Below are 22,174 nucleotides of genomic sequence, written 5' to 3' on the forward strand. Positions count from 1 at the left end.
GTTGCCTATCAATATAATTTGTATGGTGTCTTCTTTTCTCTCGAAGAGACTAGTGGGAGGAACTTTGATTTGTTTCAATATTTTAGTCGCATTATCCTTCACGTTTTTTTGTGGTATTTGTACTGTATTATATAGTCTTGAAAGAAGGGGAGGAAATGTGGTTTATTTATTTACTCAGCTGGTTTTCTCTGGTGATACAGATATCCTTCGTCACTCTTGCTATCGGTAAGCTGTCTTTAGTGTTCACCCGGACTCTTCCTCTGCGGCCTCGGCGTCTGTCGCTACTGAACCCCGAAGCTGGGGCCGCAGCAGCCGGCCGCGGCCCAACTCGAGCTCGCTGGCACAACGAAATTCCCCGAAAGAAGCGGAGTTGCCAGTTTTACTGTAGTGCTGATTCCCGCTTACGTTATTTTTCTGCATCAAACTGCTTTTGTAGTTTAGTAAGCTCGTGTTTTAAGAGATGAATAATCAAATTCCCAGTCTTTATTGACGTGACCGATGAGTTTAAATGTTGCCAAAGGAGATACGATTAAGACATTGAACGTATATTTACAGAAATCTCGATGGTGCATTGTTTCGTTCTGCATCTGTAGCCTGCAGCTGTTACAGATGTGCCACGACGTGTCTGGTTGAGGTCCGATGATTTTCAGTGGCGTGTTTTAAAGCAATTTTTGCTATGCCGCAGCTAATGCACTTTCTAAATAATACAATGTGTGGTTTGAATGTGTCCTGCTTGATGTTTTCCAGAGACGCTCAGGTACAGTATATGCCGGTACCTGATCGTTGATGTGTCCACGTTGGCACATCAGAGTGACTGATACTGGACGGATTACAGTCCATCAGTTTACTGTGCTTGGACCGCCTTGCCTACAGTTTCAACACATTTCCACGCCCTCGTTATGAAAGGCTTTATCTTTGGTGGGGAGCCGGCTTAAGTCCCCAGTCTTGCCCATGACTGGGCTGTCGCTGAAGTGGCTTGAACTCCGTGATCATCTGGGTCTCTGGGATTAGACGGTCTACGTTTTCTGCGGCGTCGATCCAAGCTGCTGTATTGGTCAAAACGCAAACACAAAAAGCAAGAAGAAGACAAGACACGAGACGAAATCCACATGACGGGTGTTCTCAAATTTGTTGACAGTTGTGATTTTGTTTCCATTTCTTGATTTCACCACATCCACCAGGAGAGGAAGGGGTGTGTTTAAGGGCCTGTGTAAACTGCTTTAGCCCGTGCCGACTGTACAAACGGTGTACTCGGAGCATTTAAGAGCATTTGTCATGATTATGTTTAACATCACAGGTGTGGGTTGGCGTTGCACATGTAATGTTGGGTGAAGTCTTGTGAAGCCTGTCTCTCGACCTGTGAAAGCTGTTGTTTTTTTCCTGTCTAACTTTTTTTTTCCCGTTTTGACAAGCTGCGTTTTCGTTTTTTGCGGTTGGCCGGTGTGTAGTCGGGAGATATCTGGGGGCTGAAGTGAGGATACAGGGGTGTCAGGTGCACTGGGCTCCAGTGCTCACTGCTGCTCTGCTCCTTGCTGGCCTGTCTGTGAGCAGAAGCTCCTTTGCACAGCTGCCAGTGGCGGGAAAAACAACAGCCTGTTGTCGGAGAACGTGCCAGCAGCCCCCTGCTGTGGGTTTTCTTGCTGGATCCCACTCAAACCCTGCGGAGGAGACGAGCTGGGAAATCAGAGCAGCACACGGCCGAGAATACAGTGTGCTGAAGAAGCCATCAGCTTTCTCCATCTCTGGACTGTGGTGGCACAGTGTGGCACAGGCAGCCTGTGCAAAATGATGGCATCTGAATGAGATCGGTGCCAGTCGGCTTGGAGCACAGAGAGGTCCAGGGTTACCCTGCAGGTGCCATCCCTGAGACTGCGAGCCACAGCTCTGCTGGCCTGATTGCTCGAAGCTCGTTATTCCACCCTCCCTCTTCGCTCCGTGATCTAGAGGCAGAACTTAGAGGGCTGCTGTTGAAGTTACTTTCCTCTGGGACTGCGTAGCAAATTATTTTGGAAGAATGGATGTGTTTTCAGGGATCCCTGCGGTGAAAGGCTACAGTCACATAAGGACAAAAGAGCAATTTTACCACAAAGCTCCAGGCAGTACTTATAGTATTTGACTTCAGAATTCTAAGCAGCTTTGAACAGGCATCGTTCTGAGGGATAAAAAAAGTGTACAAAACTGATTTTGTCATTTAATTGTTTCTTTGGCACTGAAGCTCTTTTTCCGTGGGCTCAGAAGTGCGTTGTGGTATTTGTCTTTCGCCTGCTCTGCTGAGTAAATGAGTGGGATGCCTGTGTGTGAGTGAGTTGGATCTGAGCTGTGCCAGTCTGTAAAGTCAGCCCTCTGCTGATGTGAATGCTTTGACTTGGTTCGAACTGCGGCATTACGTAGCCTTTACTTTACTGAAGTGTGAAATCTCTGTTGTCTTGGTGTGAGCGCTTCACGTCTCTGGGACTGGTTGACTTAACCCCTCTGTCGTCGTTGTTGTTTCTCTCTCCAGCTGCTGGTCTGTACTACCTGGCTGAGCTAATAGAAGAGTACACAGTAGCCACCAGCAGAATCATAAAGTACATGATATGGGTAAGTGGGACGCGGTGTGCCTTTCGGTGTCAGTGGCGACTATCCGTGTGACCCCTCTGTTCAGCCAGCAGGCCGGTTTCTTGAGGATACATCGTGCTCACCTGACCTGTGCTGTGCTGGACTGATCATCGTCCTGAACAAGACTGGCATGTTGGATAATATTGGTCCCATTCTGAGCACCAAGAAATATGACGTGATAGTCTGAGACAGGTGTGGGAAGGGTTTACTAAACTACCTTGGACATGCGCACCTGAGTGACGCGGACACATTTAACTTGGCGTCTCATTTAAAAAATGGGGCTATTTCAACGGGCCATAGTTCGGGTTTGCCTGTATTTGTCATTGCAGTTTGGATCATGGATTGCTTTGCTAAAGGTAAATGAATATGTACCTCCTGGGGAGCCCCACCCCTGGTCTCTGTGTGTCTTTGACATCCACTCTTCCGTTTCTCACTGTCCGGCTTTCCCATCTCTTTTCTCTCCCCTTCTTCCCCTCCTGTCCTCGTTGTGTGCGTCCCGGCCCCGTGGTGCGCTGCGCCTGCAGTCTGACAGCCGGCCTCTCTTGCTCTCGACAGTTCTCCACCGCGGTGCTGGCGGGGCTCTACCTGTTCGAGGGGTTTCCTGTGCTCATGGTGGGGGTGGGCCTCTTCACCAACCTGGTGTATTTCGGCCTGCTGCAGACCTTCCCCTACATCATGCTCACCTCGCCCAACTTCATCCTGTCCTGCGGTGAGTCGGGGTGCAGCGGCACACTGTACGTCCAGTACCAATATTAAAAACTGTTTTTTGTGAGAAGGGAGTATTTGTACTGAACCAGTTAAGGCGCTGGCTGAGGTGTTCCAGACGGCGCAGGTTCGAGCCTGGGTGGACGTGTCACTAGCAGACTGTGACCGGGATTCCTCAAGTGGAGTGAGATTTGTTGGCCTGGGTCTCTCAGCTACACAGCGCCCCCCGAGGGCTTGCAGCCTGTGGGGCGCTCCTCTGCTCCCATCAGCACTGAGCCTCCAGGACGTAGCTGTGTCGCCTGTGACTTGTTAGAAGACGGGGGACCCGAGGGTGGGCAGTTCAGAATCCACTTGCTTGTGATTCCCAATTGGGTGGGCCTCATGAAGGAAAAGGCTGGTTTTCCTAAACTTGACAATCGGAGGATTTTCAGTTTTGCTCCATTTTTAGCTTATACCGACTTGCTTCTGACTTGATCCCTGTCTCCCGCAGTCCTGGTGGTGGTGAATCACTACATGGCCTTCCAGTACTTTGCAGAGGAGTACTACCCCTTTTCTGAGGTGAGAGCTCCGCCGTCTGCCGAAACGCTCTGGGCTCACTCAGGTCTGCCCTGCCAGTTCACGTGCACAGAGCTGCAGGGACAAAGACGGGATTAAACCTGAGGCAGCAAACTCATAGCAGATGCTCCATGACAAAACCAGCAAGTGAAACGTGCAGCACAGTGCAAGAAATTCTTCAGCATTCAGTCTGCCCCTGTACAAGTCTGTCTTGGCACGATCTGTAGTTTGTCTGATTTTGTTGCGGGCAGAAAGGTTTGAGCAAACATTTACACTTAAAGTGACAAATATTATTGAAGTCCAAAGCTGGCAACATGAAGGGGATATATGGAGGCATTTGGCATAAGAAAATTCTTCTTTGTATTTCCTCACTAATATTTTAGTGTCTTCCCATTTCACAACACAATTCTGCATGTCACCTATGCTGCCCAGCAAAAGAAGTGTCCCTGTATAATAGCCCCAGATTAACCAATGCCTGAATCCTCCGGTGAGGTAAATACCTCTGAAGTTGAATTGCAGCTCCACATTTCTGCTAGCAGTGTTGTGCACCCATGGAGGACACTGGTCCACAGATCACGAATGTTGATTTTCTGGTTTTCCCCCAAACACCAGAAGATTTCCTCTTTATCTTGTGCTTTTCCTCTGTGGAGCTGTGGCTTCCCAGAGTCTAATCTGTAACCCGTGATGAGGCACGATTCAGGGCAGAACAGACACACTGCTCGGTTTCCTCCCTCTTTATAGACATTACAGCCTCATGACGGGTGAGTGGTCTCAGGCTCCGGTTTTCATCCTGTGAAGTTCTTGAAGTTGATCACTTTGTCCCTTGACAGCCTCGTTAAGAGCAGATCAGTTACTGTTGTTGGTTTCAATCCCTTTAGTACGTTAACTGACCTTGAAGAAGTTTGGTGACGGATGCAGACCTGCATGGTTCAGATAACTTATTCCAGTAATGATTCCAAACACTCCACAACGCAGTTAAACACTGACACTATGTGTATTGAAATGTGTCGGTATATTTGCTCCTCTGCAATCGGCCTGCTTGCTCGAGCGAGTGAAGGGTCTTGTAGAGGGCGGGGCTGGTTGCTTGTTCTCCAAGCTTTGTTTCTGAACTCCAAGGTCCTGGCCTACTTCACCATCTGCCTGTGGATCATCCCCTTCTCCTTCTTCGTGTCCCTGTCGGCGGGGGAGAACGTGCTGCCATCGACGGTGCAGCATGGAGGTAGGGGGGCTCTTGCGCTGGGGAGGGGGTATGGGGGCTCTGCACTGGCCCATGGGAACCGGTGCAAAGGAATCACACTGCCAGCCTACTGCTGCACTGCTGAGTTAATGGATTTTCAAAGCAGAAAATACTGAATCTTCGCCAGATTTAGATGCATTGTGTAGTTTAATGTAGTTAAGGGCTGGGTATTGCATGCAGCTAGCAAAAACTAACTTCAGCTATATAAAATGAAGAACGCAGAGCTGCACAGGTAACATAACCTATTCCAGTAATTATTCCAAACACTCCACAGAGGATATGACAAAGAACTGGGTTAATGTGGACACATTTACCTCTTGTCCACAAAGTGGAAAAGCAATAAAAAGGCAAACTGTTAAGATATATTGTATACCTAACACAGAATTCAAATCAAGGCATGTTAAAATTGTACAATGTATTTGTAAGACCCGATTTACAATATTGTGTATCGGGTGAATTGTGATCACCACGTTATAGAAAAGATATTGCTGCTCTGGCATCTATCCAAAGAAGAGCAACCAGATATGCGCTGGGGCTTAAGAGAATGTCCTACACTGACAGCGTGAAGGAACTGAACTCTTTAAATCTCGAACAGTTTCATTTTCTAACCGGTATAACCAATACAGGCAAGCAACAGGCATGAGGTGGGATACACCCTGGATGGGACGCCAGTCCATCACAGGGCTCACACAGACACACACACTCACACCAGGACTGGTTTTCCCAGAAGCCAGTTAACCGATCAGTATGTATTTGGACTGAGAGAAGAAACTGGAGCAATGAGGGTACCTGATACAAGTATTCAAAATCCCCAAAGTCTTCTAATTCAACAGAGAGACATGAATCAGAGGACATCACTGAAAACTAGGTGAAGGTGGGGGAATGGAAGAGGACCCAGAAATTAGATTGAATTAGATCCTGAGATTGATTAGTGCACTGCTTCTTGGTAGTCCCCGTAGTTACATTTACAACGGTACAGTATATAAACAAAATGGGGACCAAGTAGCAATGAAGACTGCCTGCAGGAACAAGACTCCGCATGTGCAGGGAACAGGAGCAATAAGCGAATCGGTGTGTGTGAGAGTCGAGGACACAGTGAGGGACTAAGTCTTCACAGAGGTCTGCTGAACACTGACAGGGCTGGCACAGAAGCACAGCCCAACAGCCAGACTTCGATGTGTCTCACAGGGACTGATGGAAACAGTGTAGCACAGCTCTGACACTTATGATACGGAGCGAATCGTATCTGTTGGGGTATAAAGGGTCTTGGGGTTAATTTTGGAGCAACGGCATTCTGTGCTACAATGTTTAGCCTTCGTCTGTGTGCTCAGCCGGGGTGCAGCTGTTGAGCTGCGATCGTGCATGAAGGTTCCCTGCCGCTGTCTGACTGTGCCCCCTCTGTCCTGGCAGATGATGTGGTGTCCAACTACTTCACCAAAGGCAAGAGGGGCAAGCGCTCTGGCATCCTGGTGGTCTTCTCTTTCCTGAAGGAGGCGGTGTTGCCCAGCCGGCAGAAGATGTACTGAGGGAGAGAAGTCGTGCCGCGGAGGAGAGGACTGGGGGCCTGCAGGATCCGCGCTGGGGGTGGGGGGAGGAGGGATGGGGCCCGAGGATCACCAGCACAGACCAACGGCCGGCCCGGCCTGCACGTGCCACTCTGATCATGCGCCCGAGGACCGCCGCCAGCAGTGCCTCCGGGAGGACCCCTCACAATCTGCGTTGGGAGTTTCTTATTTTCTCTGTTTTTTTTAGAACTGGTTATTGAATCGTCATTCTGATCTGGGAATGCAAGGACCTTGGATGATTAAGAAATGAGAGACTGTGACCAGTCCAGCAGCTGCGCTGCACAGTGGATTTGAAAGTGCTTGCCCAGCCAAGAGACTGGACTACCTGCCTGTGTGTCTGTGACTCTTGTCGCCTTGTGTATCACGTATGTAACAGATTCTCTTTCTGGTTTTCATTAGAAACCGGAAGGACTAATGGAGCAACAAAAATTAAACCGCAGTCCATTTCTCTGGGGCTCAGTACCATTTGTGTTGTTGTGTTGGGGTTTTGCCACTCTGCAGGCACTTGAGAAGTTTGGGACAGGAGGCTTTAGTGGTGTGAAGGGCTGAGGAACAGACTGAGATTTCTTAACACTCTAACCTGGCATCTGTGCCAGAAGAGAACTGCAGCCTGATGCTCAGATCATGCAGTCCAACAAGCACTGAAGGGCTTCTGCAGTGGAGCTGAGTAACCAGGGTTACCAGGGTCCGGCCAGCCACCTCGCCCTGCAGAGACTCCTGCCTCTGCAGCCCTCGGTGAGGGAGCCACAGTGGAAAGGCGCTTGGGAAGCCAGTGGGTCTGTTCTCTTGTCCCGTCTTACCTGTGTTTAAACTGGGATTTTTTCTAAGAAACTGCTATTTGACGGGTTTAGAGTTGGGCTTTTGTTTCTTCATCCTGCAAGGGTAGTTGGAGCTTTTGCCTGTTTTGCCAAAGTGTGTTTTTTTTCTGAAAGAACAATTAAAAGTTTTTTTTTTAAAAGAAAAAACAAACTTTTGCACTCCGTTAGGACTACATGGCTGCTTGGGCTGCCTGATGTCATGGTGTTGCCCAAATAAACGCATCCTTGCACCCATCGTCCGTGTCTCACGTCTCTGTCCCAGCAAGAAATGTCATCCCTTGCATCCGAGATTGTAGTCTGCACCTGTAAGGAAATAAAGTCTCACGCAGTCCAGCAAGATGACTCGGATTTATGGTTGTAGATGTCCAAGACATCTCTTCTGGCACCCAGGCGAGAAGACAGACAAGCAGATGAATATCTCTGGGGTAGCATTGGCAGAAACAGAGCTCAAAGAGCTCATCATAACATAGAGGAGATGATAGAGTTGTTCCTGGTGTGGGTGTATAGAGGTAATGGGAAATAATGTATTTTAAGACCTAGTTGGCTAAAAGTGGTAAACAAATGAGAAATTGAGGTGAAAGTGAAGCATCAAGACAAATACAGTTAGCAGGTGCCTTTTCACCCTCCCATGCAAGCTCAAGAGCTTCAGCCTGCCTGTGCCTGGGGTGAACCCAGCGGCCGAGAGTGCACACTTGTGTGAGCGTACCTAATGAGATTTTCTGTTCATTTTGAGTTTGACAGTTGTAAGATATTTGGTTTATGTTAAACATGGTAGATAGAAATTGGCATGGAAATATACATCTCTTGCAGGTAAAGAACAAGATGCAGAGTTGGGAATTCCTTGTAGAAAAGAATTTTTTTTCTCAAAGCACTCTTACAATTTTGTCATCGACCAAAAAGAGAGGGACAAGGTTCTACAGGTACAAAATATAAATGTGAATTAATTCCAAAAGATCATTTAACCGATTTCTCTGTTTTTCTTTGCATTGAATTGTTTTTCTATGGCTGACTTTAATACGCTTATTAACACAGATGGAACTCTTTTAAATGCTCAATTAAATCTGGCAAAAAGTGAATCTTCTTTCTGGTATATTGTATAACCTAGCTGTACATCCAATTCACACGCTGCACTTAATACTATTGTTCTACCAATGTACCTGAAGAATGTGACAGTTGATTCAGTATGCAGTATTGAAATATAATACAGTGAAAAGCAGAAGTATTGAGATAGTGAAGTGGAATTGATCATTTTTGCTGTATACTAATCAAATTTATATTTCAGATTAAAAAGACCAATATCAGGCAAAAGTGTGGATTTTCAGTTTTTGTTCCTGGATATTATTTTGCAAACATGCTTATACCATGTTAGAACATTGTTATTTGTTGTTTTCAATACCTCCATTCCAGGTGAGCACTAGTATTGGGACAAATGACTGACAGGTGTGTCTAGCTGCTCAGGTGGTCCATGTTGCAGTAATTGTGCAAACAGAGCTGTGAATGAAGAACCTTGGTTCTGACTTTTGGAGTTTACTGTTTGGATCTGCCTCTTGAGTTAGATGGCATAAACCAAGCCGAAGACTAGAGAGTTGTCTATAAAAAAAAAGCAAGCAATTGTGAAGATGAGCAAGAAAAATCCAGGTAGTACCATCGCAGAGAGACTGGGCATTGCAAAACAACAGTGGAAAGTCTTGAAAAAGAAAACTACTAGAGGAGCAAAGAAAGGGTCAGCCAAGGAAGACTACAGCAGTAGATGGCAGAAAGATCACTAGAGCTGCGGAGAAAAACTCTGCAATAAGTTGCAGGGTCAAAGTATTCACTATGCACAGAAGACTTTTACCAGAATTACCAGGGCACCACTGCTAGATGCAAACCTCTCATCAGCACTGAAAACAAAAGGTCGGATTAGAATTTGTGAAGAAGTACAAAGAAGAGCCTCAGCAGTTCTGGAACTACAGTATGTTTTGTAGCCAAACAAGGTGAAGATACACCTTCATCAAAGTGACAGAAAGACAAACTACAAATGATCCTCGGCACACCACCCCATCTGTGACGCGTGGTGGAGGTAATGTCCTGGCCCAGTGGGTTTAATTATTGATGGAATTGATGATGGCAGCAGCAGAATGAATTCTGAAATGTACAGAAACATCTTGACTACCTATATCCAGAAAAGGGCTCCCAATCTCATTGGGTGGCAGTTCACCCTGCAGCAAGACAATGCCAAAAATACTGCCCACTTACCCAAGTTCAACAGCAAGATGTGGATGAAGCCTGTTGAGCATGCAGTTTACTTGTTGAACAGGAAAGTAGAACCCCACATGCAAGCAACAACTGGAAGTGTAAACATAAGCCTTAGGACGTAACAGTATAGTAAATCTTGTTTTTACAGATATCTATTTATCTGCAGGCATACAGTATTTAGAAAACTTTTACTATACTGTAAACAAATGCCATATTAAAACCTGTTTTTACTAATGAGGAAGGAATTGTGATGACTCTTCTAGGATGCTAATTTTAAGTTAGTAAACATTCAAAGAGTTGCTTTTTTCAGAAAATTGTCAAATATACTAATACAGATGTGTAGACTTACATTACTAATTCATGTTTCTGGGAATATGAGTATAGAAGTAAAATAAATATAAAATATGACTACTATTCTAGTTGATCTTTTTTAATTTAATCCAAAAAAAGATATCAGATGTGGTTCGTCTGAGGATTTTTGTCAGGGGTGTTTGTACCATTTATTAACAGATGTACAGAAGAAGCTTTGTAATCTACATCTAACCTCTTACAACTCCTAGACCTCATCCCCTGCTGCCTAGGCTGTTTCACATCAAACTTAATACATTTTAGTAGGAGCTACGTGGGCACTTGCCCAGAATGCCCCATTATTTAGAAAGCCTCATGCAACAAGAGATGAAACACTGAAATATCCATTCTGCATGCTAGGTTTTGAGATTACTCGGATAAGAGTTACTATAAAAGATCTATACTCGGTTACATTTGTGGGGCAATACCTCCTATTCCTATTCCTTTTCCTTGGCTTCTTCTGACTGTTTCAGCAACATAATCATGGTACCACTCTCTCCCCGAAAGCTCACTTGCACAAAACAAAATCGGTCAGCAGGTAAGAACATGCATGTGCACAGAGCAGAACACTGTACAGACACCCACAATGTGCATTTCTGCAGCCCATCCAATAATCCTCACAAGGACACCACACATTAGTACTTATTCACTACTGGATACTCAGATCTTGATGCTCAAGAGTGAATAATAAAATTGTCAGTTAATAAAGCATGTAATTCCAGCACTTTTAAGGTTGTTAAGAACTGTAAGATACAGTTCAAATGGTCCTGCCAGAAAACACACATGATGCTGACATTCCAGCTCATCCCTAGTAATGTCCAGGCTGCAGGGCTTCAGACAGATGCATGGCCACCTCCGTCCAAGGACTCCCATCAGTGCTGGGGCGGCGTCTTCGGGGTAGGTCCTGCAGGTGAGTGGGGACAAAGTCACACGGGGAGGTGATGCGGCTGAGGTGAGATCTGGGGAACAGGCTCCTGTGCAGGACGTCCTGTGGCAGAGGGGGCGCAGGGAGGGGCCGGCCTCCCCAGGCTGGCATGATCAGAGTTTGCCGGTCCCATCCCTGTGTCAGGACCACACATCCCGTCAGATCGGGGTCTCGGGCCTCCTCCTCGGGGTGCGTGCCCAGCCGGACACCGTGGGGCCTGCTGATGGCGGCCCGTGGGGTCCTGGCTGGGTTGGTGCTTCTGTTCCAGGCTTCCCTAGGACGCCCCCCTGCCGGCCTCGCCAGCTCCTCTCGCACTCCTCCCTCAGACCGAGGAGGGTGGACTCCCTCTCCTGCTCCCGAGCCATCTGACAGCTCTCTGCCCCTCATGTGCGTTTCTGGCTCTCCGGCCTTCATGGTCCTACTAACGAGCCCCTTCACTGGGGGGCCTTTCTCTGCCCTGCCCTCTCCGACAGCCCCTGTCCTGTCCAGGGTGGGTGCGTCAGGGGGAACGCCCCGTGACCTCCGGAAGGAGTTTCTCGGGATCAGTGACGGGCCAGGCAAGCCCTTCTTCTGGGCCCACTGCTCAAACTTCAGCTGGTTGAAGTGCTCCTTGTCCATCTGGAACAGCAAACAACACAGCGGTGAGGGCTGGATTCCAGTCATGAAGTCAGTATACAAGCCGGGACTGACTTTTTAAATTTTTGAATAAACCGTAATCATAACCTCTATTGACAAAAATATTGTACCATTATCGACTGAGCAAAGCTAACTAAGTAAAATGGCACCGATGGCTTTGAAAGTCCAGGGAGAAAAGAAGATATCACATAATTCTTAACAAGAACGAAACATTTCACCCCCTCTGTTCTTTGTGTCTGCAAAGATATTTAAAGCAAAGAACGAACTGAAAAAGCTTCAGGTCTGTGTCTAGGTAGGTGTGTCCCTGGCAGGCGTCTGTACCTGTGTTTTTTGCTGCAGCTCTTGGTGTGTCCTGAGGAGGCGCTGTTTGAGCTGCTGGAGCTGCCTGCACTGTGCTGCCTGCTCCTGCTTCTCTGTCCTCCACACAGCATCCTTCAGGAACCTCAGACACACACAGAGGAGCCTCAGACACAGGCCTGCCCCCGTGCACACAAAGTGGGGGCACCACATTTCAAATTCCTAGCTCACTCCAGGACAACAATAACGCAAAATGAAACACAATAGGAGAATGTTAGACATCTCTTGATATGTAAATCTTGACCTTATGGTGCCAGAAATCTTCTAGAGGAGAACCACTGAAACACGCCTAAAATGTTTTGCACACACAGTGCAACTTATCTCAGTGTCTAATGAGCTCGACCTACTGACGTGACATAAAAACACAGTCCTCGGCTCCATGATACAGGTCTTTTGGTGTAGCAGGGTTTCATTCTTGTTTGGGCTGTATTATTTATCAGTGATCTCTGGGTTCCTGTAATACAGGGGTGCTAAACCTGGATCTTGGGGAGCTCTAGTCCAACATATTTTATAGGTTGCCTTGAAATGGCCAAATTCTAAAGACTTGGAACCCCTTAACCAATTAAGAAGGTGAATATTTAAACTAATTTATTTGGAGATCATATGGGACTAAAATCAGTCTTCATGGAACAGGGTTCTGTTAATTGAACAGACCACATTCCTAACTAAGCAATGTTGCATGGCTGTTGTCAGTGTTAAGAAACAGGTGACCTATAAGACTTGCTAGACATCCAAGATCCAGGTTGGACACCCCTGCTGTAACATATGATTGATGTTCAGTCAGCTCCCGTGCTGAAAGGGGAGAATGAGGATGGAGAGAACTCCAGCAGGCCCACCCACTGAGCCATTCGTCTTTAAAACAAGCTGCAAGTCTTACGTTCTTGTGGCAGGAGTATGACACTCGCCGATGACACGGCACACACCCTGGAAGCCACAAAAGCCACCTAATCCTAGTCTAACTAATCCTAGTCCTGCTCCCAGCAGCACTCTGCCAGCTGTGTCCCACTGGCTGGAAAATCCCCCGGGCTCAGTCACCCGACATCGGCACACAGAGAGAGCTCCTCTGCTGCTCGAGCTGCTCGAGAGCCCACTTGGGCATCAACCACACAGCTCACATGAGTGTCAAACCCCAAAACCCCGGAACACAGGTCCCCTGATGCAGAGGATTCAAGTCCTCTTAACCCAGGGGGTGACATGTGGGCTGTGAAGTGACTCAAAGGGTGCGGACGTCCACCCTCGGCATTGAGCCGCCGATACCTGGCGATGGCCCTGTAGCCCCAGAGCTTCGCGGTGTCCAGGGGGGTGTGGCCCTCGCTGTCCCGTGCGCTGAGCTCCGCCCCCGCCTGCACTAGCGTGACGGTACAGTCCAGCAGGCCCTCGCCGGCCGCCCGGTGCAGCGGAGTGGTGCCGTCATCGCTGCGCCTGAGCGACAGACATACCCACATCATACACATTCTGTGCCTGGGCTGCCTGGGGCCCATCGCCCCTCGGCGCCCTGCCGCGGCTGTGCCTTACACGCTGGGCTGGGCCCCCCGTGCCAGCAGGTAGGAGAGGCAGGCGCTGGCGCGGGCGCCGGTCCGGGAGCTGATCGCCAGGTGCACGGGCCTCCACCCTCCGGGGCCGCCTGTGTTCACGTCCATGTGGTGCGCCTCCAGCAGCAGCCTCAGGCACTCCAGCCGGCCGTGCAGAGCGGCGACGTGGAGGACCGTCAGGCCCTACGGCACGAACAAGCACACGAGCACCCTGCCGTTACAGGCATGGAGCGTACACACAAGGTTTACTGAAGTACACGAAGACACCTGCTCATCTGCCCTTTTCTCTATATATCCGCGCCCAATCCAGATCCTCCAACTGAGACGATAGAGAAGAGACAACGGAGATAACTCAGTTTAATAAAAGACTACCCAGGACACAATAGTACAGCAATAGCCCATATGAGGGACAGGCAATCTTGGCACTCCTATTCCAATCTTTGTTCTCTAATAACCTTAAAACTTTGATCAGGTTTCTCAATATGACTTAAGTAGATCCATGATTAGTTGAAAGAAAATGCTAATCAATCCATCCATTTTCTAGCCACTGCTTGCAATTAAGGGTCGTGGGGGAGCAACAGGCGCAAGGCAAGACACCCCCTGGACAAGACGCCAGTCTCATGTCCAGGGTAATACAACAGCCGCTGGTTACAATGCTGCAGCTAGTGACAGGTCGAGACCCAGGCATAGGGTTGATGAGCAGAGAGAGATGTAGGAAGTTAGTGGTAGCAGGCTAATGAGTGATTAAGGCTTCAATTAGAAGACAGAGAACTATCCGTGAAGTGGAGAGCACTAGTCACTAAAATATCTGGTAGAAGAATTAGCAATATCTCTCAGCAAAAGGTATGTGTGTTAGCAGTAGCTTGAACTACTAGCTAAGCTCTCATATCAGAGCACAGGTACTGTATGTCAGATAATCCTGCCTTCAATATCTGGCCTAGTGGGAGGATATGATTGCCTGGTGGAGTGGCTGCCTGACTGAAAGATATCTTACTTAACCGATAAGTGTCCCAACCTAGTGGACGTGGTGGGTCGGTGTGCAAATGTGATGTGAGCTGTTCCCAGCCCGGTCACGACAAGAACAGCACAGGTATATCGCAGGTGAGGCAGTGCAGGCCAGTGCAATAACACGGCCCTCTAGACAGCAGGGTACACATACTGTAGAACAAAGTACAGACTACACCAACCATCACAGTTACCCTGACACATTTGTTAGGGTGGTAGATACATGCATCTGCCATGTTAGACTGGTAACCTGGCCCTGTTTACAGTTTGCAGTGGAGGCAGTCGAATGCACACATCATGAACCCAGCGCACAGCTACCACGCTCAGCTCACACTGTGGACTCCCCTCCAGAACAGCTGGCAGGACCCAGAGAGGCTGCAGACCAGTCCGTTGTGGAAAAAGCAACACGCTCTGCGGAGGCTTAAAGCAGACAATTACAGAAATCAAACCGCATGCTAATTTTTTAACATTTGTAATTAAATTCAATATTCCCCTGACAATGTATCGGTAATTATATTCACATTACATTTAAGTGTGGGCATTTCACAGATCAATCATCCCCATGGGGACCTGAAAAGGATTTCCAGAGGAAACGGATGTGGTGTGAGTTCTCTGCGGGTCTCTGCCAGCTGGTGAGTGCAGTACGACACTCTCCTGCTCGCCCAGCGCACAGCACACAGTTCCTGCGGGACACTGACATTCCTGCCTGGCTGTGCTGCTGACGTGACGCCCCTCAGGCTGAGCCGGAGCCAGGCTGTGTCCCCCGCGGCCGCAGCCTGGAACATGTCGCCGTCAGGGGGGGCTCTGTGCAGCGCCGAGGCCTTTCGGCTCTCTCCCGGTCCTGGCATCCTGGGGCACACAGCTGCAGCCGAGCGGGCCTGCACAGGAGATCATCTCAACAGTAATGACACGCAAGAAGGCATAGGGCCCATTCAGAGCTCATTCTCAAAGGAGACAGTGGGCTCAAGCTCGGATGGCCACCTCTGGGGCTTGTGTCTGTGGCCTGTGGGTCTAGTACAGTACTCGAAGGAGAGGGTTCATTTTTTACACTGCGTGATGCCTGGCTGTTTGCTCTGCTCACAATACCCTTCCTCTTTCCAGTACAAAGTAGCTGAAAAAAACCTTCCCCTCTGAAAAATCATTTGTATGTAGGAAACAGTTTGTTAACCTTGTTTTGTAAAACAAGCGCATTTGTATTCCTACATAGTAACATTTGCTTTTGGCACTGTGCTTCCTGATTTGTGTGCCATCTTCTCAGTATTAGAGGGCTTTAGGAGGTTATAGTAGATAAAGACCCTTAGATTTCAATACCACATCTTCCCAAAAATCTCCTCGTATTCGGTACGGAAGTCTGGCAGACTGATTTGAGGAAAGAGCCAGAGTTCTCCTGGTGTGCACTTGTGGGCGAGGCCAGGCTCAAGGGAGATCTTAACAGAGCCCTCTGTCAGGACTGCAGGCAAAGAGCACCTCCGCGAAGCTCATTCACACAAGATACGCTAAAGAGACCATTATTATTCACTTCAAAATACTTTATTCCTCCAAAAGGGGGGCAATTTAAGATGAATTTATTCTATTGTCAGAATAATACAAGCTGGTTTTATTGTTTTGGGCTACTGAGCAAGATTCTACTGATTCTATTGCACAGCCAAGGTCTTTTAAACTCAATTTGCTCCACGTGTTCCTGACTGATCCTGTCCTACACAGAAATGCCAGAGAGGTGAGGAAGAGAACTCCCATGGCACAGTGTTCTGAAGCCCATGGGTGAAAACACACCTGTGCAGTGGTCTTCCTGCTTTCCGGACTCCGGCTGTCAGACCCCCTCAGACAAACCAGAAACTGTCTTCTCTTCGATGAGTTACAGTAGTTTGCCTGAAGGGTGAACGCAATCCAAGCACAACTGCCAACAGCCTATAGTGAAGAAAACGACATGCCAACTCATAAATACTTAAGGCTATATGGCAAATTAGAAAAAATCTTAAAATGCTTTTGGTATTTTGGATGAACTCACTTTTAGAAGTGGATATACAAACTCAAGAAACTAAAACAATTAGCTCAAAGCGTTACAGCCCATTTGAGAAGTTATGGCTCAGTTCCATGTCTTAGTTCTCACTGACTGCCGATTCATTGACACATTTACCTTAAACTCCAGGAAAGCATAAACAATTTTATAAAGTTAACTTTTGCCTCCCTACCGTGATATTTTCAATCAGTCTGAAAATCCGAGGCGTGCCTTGTTTCCTCAATACATTTTCGTCTTCCGGAAAACTATTTTTTTTTTAGCTCCGAAACCTAACACAAATCGATGCAGGCCACCCCAAAACTATGCTGTGGTTATCTCTCGTCACGCCCGGCGGAGTGCAAGATTAAAAGAGATGTTTCAAATAAAACATGTTTCTTAGTCTCCACCGCTCACCGCGATCGCTTTGAGTGAGAGAAGGCGCCACATCAATCAGGGAGACGCGACTGTAGCACAGCTGATACAAAATCATACCCGGGATACAGGCTCGGTCGCTCCAAGGCACTGGAAATGTGTTGTTAACCAGCTTCGTGTGTTTAAATTCTCAGTTCACGGACCCTGATCTCACCGTCCGCACCTACAGCTACAGCTTTCGTGTACAGGTTGCTATGGGAACCCCCCCCGCACGCGACGGGACTGTCCCAGCTGATCAGAAGCAGCTGCTTATACGAGTTTGTAGCTGCAATTATACTCATTCAGTTTAGAGTTAAACACACTGATGGCCCTGTTTCGCATGGAGAGGCGTTAAGTATTTTTTTATTTTCCGCCTGAACTTGAAAAAATAAACTTTGATTGATTGAGTAAAAGGCGAAGTGAAAACACCCGTGAATCATAAAATCCGATAATAGCTCTAGTTGTACGATCTTAATCTTATCTTTTAGATTTTAAAAAAAAGATTTAGATTAGCTGTTGCATCAAGAAAAAACAAATACCAGTCGAACAGTACTTCATCCTTAAACGTTTCCCTAGAGTCCTGTGACTGTGCCCCTGGCTGCGCATTTCAATTAGAGACAGAATTTGTCATCTGTCCGACTTAAAAGAAACAAATTCAATGTGTATCGCCCTCTGCTGGAACTATCTGCAACAGCTGCGTTCTGGGGTAGCCCCCCATTGAGAATTTCCCAGTTCCGTCACAACCAGCCTGGAAATATACTGTAACGCTTACGGCCGACAGGTACTGTGTAAGAGCCGGCTTACCAGAGCGGGGACGTCGCCGCCCTTCCCTGTGATTGCAGGACCACAGCCCCTGGGCTGTAGAGAGATCTCTCTTCAGCTCACCGGGCTGGGTTCCTGCAGAGTGACGCGGGAGTCCGGGGTTCGAGCCCCCCGACGGAGGGGGGCCGACCTATTGCGGCAAGGGCGCCCGCCTGAACCCCTGTTGCGTTACAATACTATAGGACATACCCATGTGAGCGTCCCTTCTGTAAGTCCAGCTTCTTGTGATGGATTCATGCTGAGGGAAAATAAAAACCAAACATTACACTATGATCCAGAACAGTGTGGGATGACAGTGTTGATGGACTGGAATGTTGGTTGTCTTTAAATCATCAACCACAGCACACAGAATACTGTACAGTATATAAACGGAAGACAAACACATCCATCTTTATCTGCCTGTCACTGTACCACTCTGGAAAAATCATTGTCCGTTGATTAATGGAAGTTAAAAAACACTGCATTTTCTTTCTGTATTTTCTTAAGACAAAGTGTGATATCACGAGCAGTTCTATGAAAAGTGTTATGAAAAAATGGAAATGATGAAAAGTCAGATTGTATGACACAGATTGTCTGATAGTCTTGAACAGAGAAGACTATAAGGGAGTCTGGCACAAATGTTCAAAATCCTCAAGCACACTGACAAAGTCCACCAGTGAACTTCTTCAGAGTGAACAGTAGAACACGGACCAGAGGATGCAGGTGAAAACAAGTGCAATGAAAAGTGGGAACAAGATACACTTTACCCAAAGGGTTGTGGGAGTATGGAACAAGCTACCCAGTCATGTTGTTGAAGCTGATACCCTGGATTCTTGCAAGAAACACCTGGATGAGATCTTTGGATCGATTTACTACTAATTAACAAAAGGGCAGAAGGGCCTCTTGTTCGTAACCTTGTTATGTCCAGGTGGGGGTGCACACTGGTGGTGGAGGGGATCCCCATGACCTGTGAAGCACTTTGAGTAGAGTGTCCAGAAAAGCGCTAAATAAGTGTAAGCAATTATTATTATTATTATTATTATTATTATTATTATTATGTTTTTATGTACTTATTTTTACGTAGCATTAACATACCCATATTTTAATTATTAATTATTTAATTTTCATTTTTAAAGAGCACTAGCTGTGGCAGAAAAATGTACAAATGTTCTTTGTGAAATGTGGGGTGGATTTTAGAAAATAAACCAAGTTGATGTTAGTGCAACTTCCTGTTAGCAGTATCTTCTGCACATTATACACATTCAGCACTGTAGAAGAGGCAAGGCTCGTTTCTCTCTGTCTCTTACCCAGGTCCCTGGGCTCGTTCACCCACAACTGCTCTCTAAACGTCTCTCTCTTCCTCTTCTGTGAGCTGAACAAGAACACACGCACAAACTACAAAAACAACTGCAGCCGACTGCAGTTTTAAAAGAACAATCTGACAGTAATTCCACAGACCAACCCAGACCCAGGTGTAGTTACCTGTCTCATCCAGCAGAGGGTGCTCACTAAGCCCCTCTGGCAATCCTTCTCTTTCCAGATTGGGTGACTATATCCTATCCTTCTCTTTCATTATCAGAAAGATGTTTGTGCCGGGGGGGATCATGACAAACAGGACCCTATCCTAGAAGCATAGGGGTCAAGGCTAGACTGAGAGGACATGAGTGCTCTTGCCCTGACAAAGATAACCAGTCCATCACAAGGCCACAGAGAGAGAGAGATGATTTAGAATAGCCAATCAAAACTAGACAGCGTGTCTTCCATAGGAGGAAACCAGAACTTTTACAGAAACCCTTGGGGAGAACTTGCAAACTCCACACGGAACGTATCCCAGGCCAGGCGTGAACCCATGGTACCACTCTGAAGGAACAATGCTGAGATTAAGCTGAGAGGGAAGTACAGCATCTCTGGAAAGGGGGTAAGAGCATTACTGGAATCAATGATGTACACATTCATACTGCTAAAGGGCACTGGAAAATGGTGTTCAAGGAGTTGTCAGTTTTCAGTATTGAGGAAATCGGTTAGGAAATTAAACTGACCAAGAGGTAACTGTCTATTAGATGTTACCTCTTGAGATGAGATAAGATGTTTAAGAACATACTTCACAGCAGTGTTGCATGGGTCAGGAGCATCAATACAACACTGAATGATTTCTTTGCTGAGAGAAATTGGTGTCACCGTTTATGTAGTGGAAAAGCACATTAGGGGCCAGAGAACTGCAAATATTGTTGTTTTTAATTCTATAGGATGCTAGTCTGTAGTATGGAATGATGTAGTGCTTGTGGAAGCACTCCTAGTTGAGTACACTTCATGTGCTGTGTAAATCAATGCATTAATGAAGTAACTGGATTCAGTGTTCAGGACTGATTCCCGTCCCTAGTCTTCAGTTCAAACACACACTTGCTGCTTTTCATTCCAGCTTCACTCTTTCCTTAACTGAATCCCTAATTAAAACAACAAAAAAGTGCTTGATTGGAATTTGATTCTACCCAAAAGACGGAGGTTTTGTGTTTCTTGTTAAATGTCAGTCCAAAAGGCCAACTTCCACCATGTTCAGGAGCTGGAAACAGTTACGAGAGATCATGTTGCTCCTATAATTAGGTCAGCTCAGGGCTCAGCAGGAATGAGATGAAATCTGTGGGTGTGCACTGCTCCAGGATCAGGGCTGGACACCGCCTGCGTTAAACCACACGTTGGAAGCCCAGCTGAACACAATGCTCGTCTTTTTAGATGTTGTGCTCGAACCGAGGCTCAAGTGCATTTACAGCCAAGAGCAGGAGGCACTTCTTTACCCGAAGGGCCATATTGGTGAAGCCGATACCCTGGTTTCTTCAAGAACCAGCTGCATGAGATGCTGGCGTCAGTAAACTACTGCCAGCAGGGCGAGAGGGCTCCATTCGTACAGCATGTACCTGTTCTGGGTCAAGTGGTCCTGGATGCCTTGAGTCCGCACACTGCTGCTCCTCCTCCATCCCTGCTTACCTTCCTCCCGATGGGCTTCTCCACGCCCTGTGTGAGTTCTAAAAGATTTTAACGAGCCGTGCTCAGGAAACATTTCTTTTAACGACCTCTAGATTGGGACTTTCAGATTCAGGGATCTCTCTCGATTCGGAGTTTCAGCCCTGTCGCCAGCTCTGTCTCTCTTTCATTTTATATCCCCACCAGCTGGGGTGTGTCAGCGCTGCCCTGCTCACCTGCCAGACTCACAGACCTCTAAACAGGTCGTGCGGAGCTGAAGCCCAGCTTAGTGCTGGGCTTCTGATGGGGAGCATCGCCTCTGAGGTCTGAACTGAAATGAGGATCGTTTTGCTTTTCATTCTGATTTGATCATAGATCTCTAGAGGAAGAAAAGCTCCAGAAATGAGCCTCCTGCATCACTTGGCTCTATGATGTGTATGAAAGGAGAGGTGGAATTAAAGCCCGTGAACAGGCAGGTGTAAGGTGACAGAGGCAGCTGAGGGCCTGAGGGAAAGTGAGCTCATTGCTGAACCCAGGGACGCCAAGCGGCGATGACAGGGCGCCCCCTCGGCTGGGATTCACACTCCAGGGGTGCAGTGAAGCAGAGTCTGGCCCAGGACCACCCGCACAGCGCCACTCACCGGTTACCACCCAGACACACAGGGCGCCCTCTCCCAGCTCTGCAACACACACTGATCTCCTGCCATTGATCTCCCAGTCAGACCACACCACACGGCTGACTTCATGTACTCTGGGGTAAGGGCAGGGGTGTCTTTCAGATCATATGAAACAGCCAGCAGATAGCAGAACGTGTGCCGCAATAATAAAGAAAACAACATATGAGCAGACAGATTCGACACAGATGGATCCTTCTTCTGTTTCTGTTGAGCGCTGCACGCCAGGGTGAGGCAAGGCAGAGAAGAGAACACGCCGTGCCTGAAAGAAGAAGGGGGTGTTGAAGCCCAGCACGGTTACTGCTTCATATTTCATGAGCCACCTTAAGAGGACCCCTGCCCCCGGGGACGCGAGCTGCGCTAGTGTAAGTGCGCTGATGCCCTCAGAGCCCCTCTCCGCTGCCGCTGCTCGGTGAGGCGGCGGAGCGCTAATGCACGCTGGCACACCGCGCGGCTCAAAGTCACAGCGCGACCCGATTCTGCGCGCTGACCGCACCGCGACCCCGCTGCGCGCGCACGCCGAGGGCCGGGGGGGGAGCGCGCCCCCGCGCCGAGCCTCAGCAGAGAAAGATTACCTTGAAAGCACCTTGAATTGAATTGAATTGATTACCGTGCGCAGTGCACACCTCCATTGTTCCCGCATTCCCGTATTCCCCTGAAATCGTGCGCTCCGTTTCAGAACGACTGCCTCCTGATGTTTAAAATCTCCTTCCCTCTCTGCATTGAAAAGGGATGGGAGACAGAAGGAGAAAGAAGGAAATTGCTCAATCTGTGCCCCTCCTCACAAACCAGACCCAGTGCACGCAGACCCA

The 22,174-nt window shown here is 47.8% G+C and overlaps 2 protein-coding genes across 5 annotated transcripts; one reads left to right on the top strand and one right to left on the bottom strand.

The window, feature by feature from the left end:
- The first annotated feature begins 40 nt into the window (after positions 1–40).
- On the top strand, positions 41–7,713 carry tex261 (testis expressed 261). Its single transcript, XM_006629100.3, has 6 exons — positions 41–225; positions 2,501–2,580; positions 3,154–3,307; positions 3,794–3,861; positions 4,975–5,077; positions 6,506–7,713. The coding sequence occupies exons 1-6, from the start codon at positions 156–158 to the stop codon at positions 6,619–6,621; spliced, it is 591 nt and encodes a 196-aa protein (XP_006629163.1). The 5' UTR covers positions 41–155; the 3' UTR covers positions 6,622–7,713.
- Positions 7,714–10,130: 2,417 nt separating this feature from the next.
- Positions 10,131–21,402, bottom strand: ankrd53 (ankyrin repeat domain 53). 4 transcript variants are annotated; one of them, XM_069185927.1, is made up of 8 exons: positions 20,643–21,402; positions 17,941–17,989; positions 16,293–16,427; positions 15,218–15,397; positions 13,498–13,697; positions 13,240–13,404; positions 11,947–12,067; positions 10,131–11,607 (listed from the first exon to the last, which is right to left on the bottom strand). In XM_069185927.1, exons 1-8 carry the CDS (start codon positions 20,783–20,785, stop codon positions 10,873–10,875), a joined length of 1,728 nt encoding a protein of 575 aa, XP_069042028.1. In that variant the 5' UTR covers positions 20,786–21,402; the 3' UTR covers positions 10,131–10,872. The 4 variants fall into 4 exon arrangements, with proteins under 4 accessions (XP_069042028.1, XP_069042345.1, XP_069042376.1 ...); XM_069186244.1 differs by lacking the exons at positions 17,941–17,989; positions 20,643–21,402 and adding an exon at positions 16,933–17,257; XM_069186275.1 differs by lacking the exons at positions 17,941–17,989; positions 20,643–21,402 and adding an exon at positions 17,011–17,256.
- Between the last annotated feature and the right edge of the window lie 772 nt (positions 21,403–22,174).

This window comes from Lepisosteus oculatus, chromosome 1, assembly GCF_040954835.1.
Source record: "Lepisosteus oculatus isolate fLepOcu1 chromosome 1, fLepOcu1.hap2, whole genome shotgun sequence".
Taxonomy (NCBI): Eukaryota; Metazoa; Chordata; class Actinopteri; order Semionotiformes; family Lepisosteidae; genus Lepisosteus; species Lepisosteus oculatus.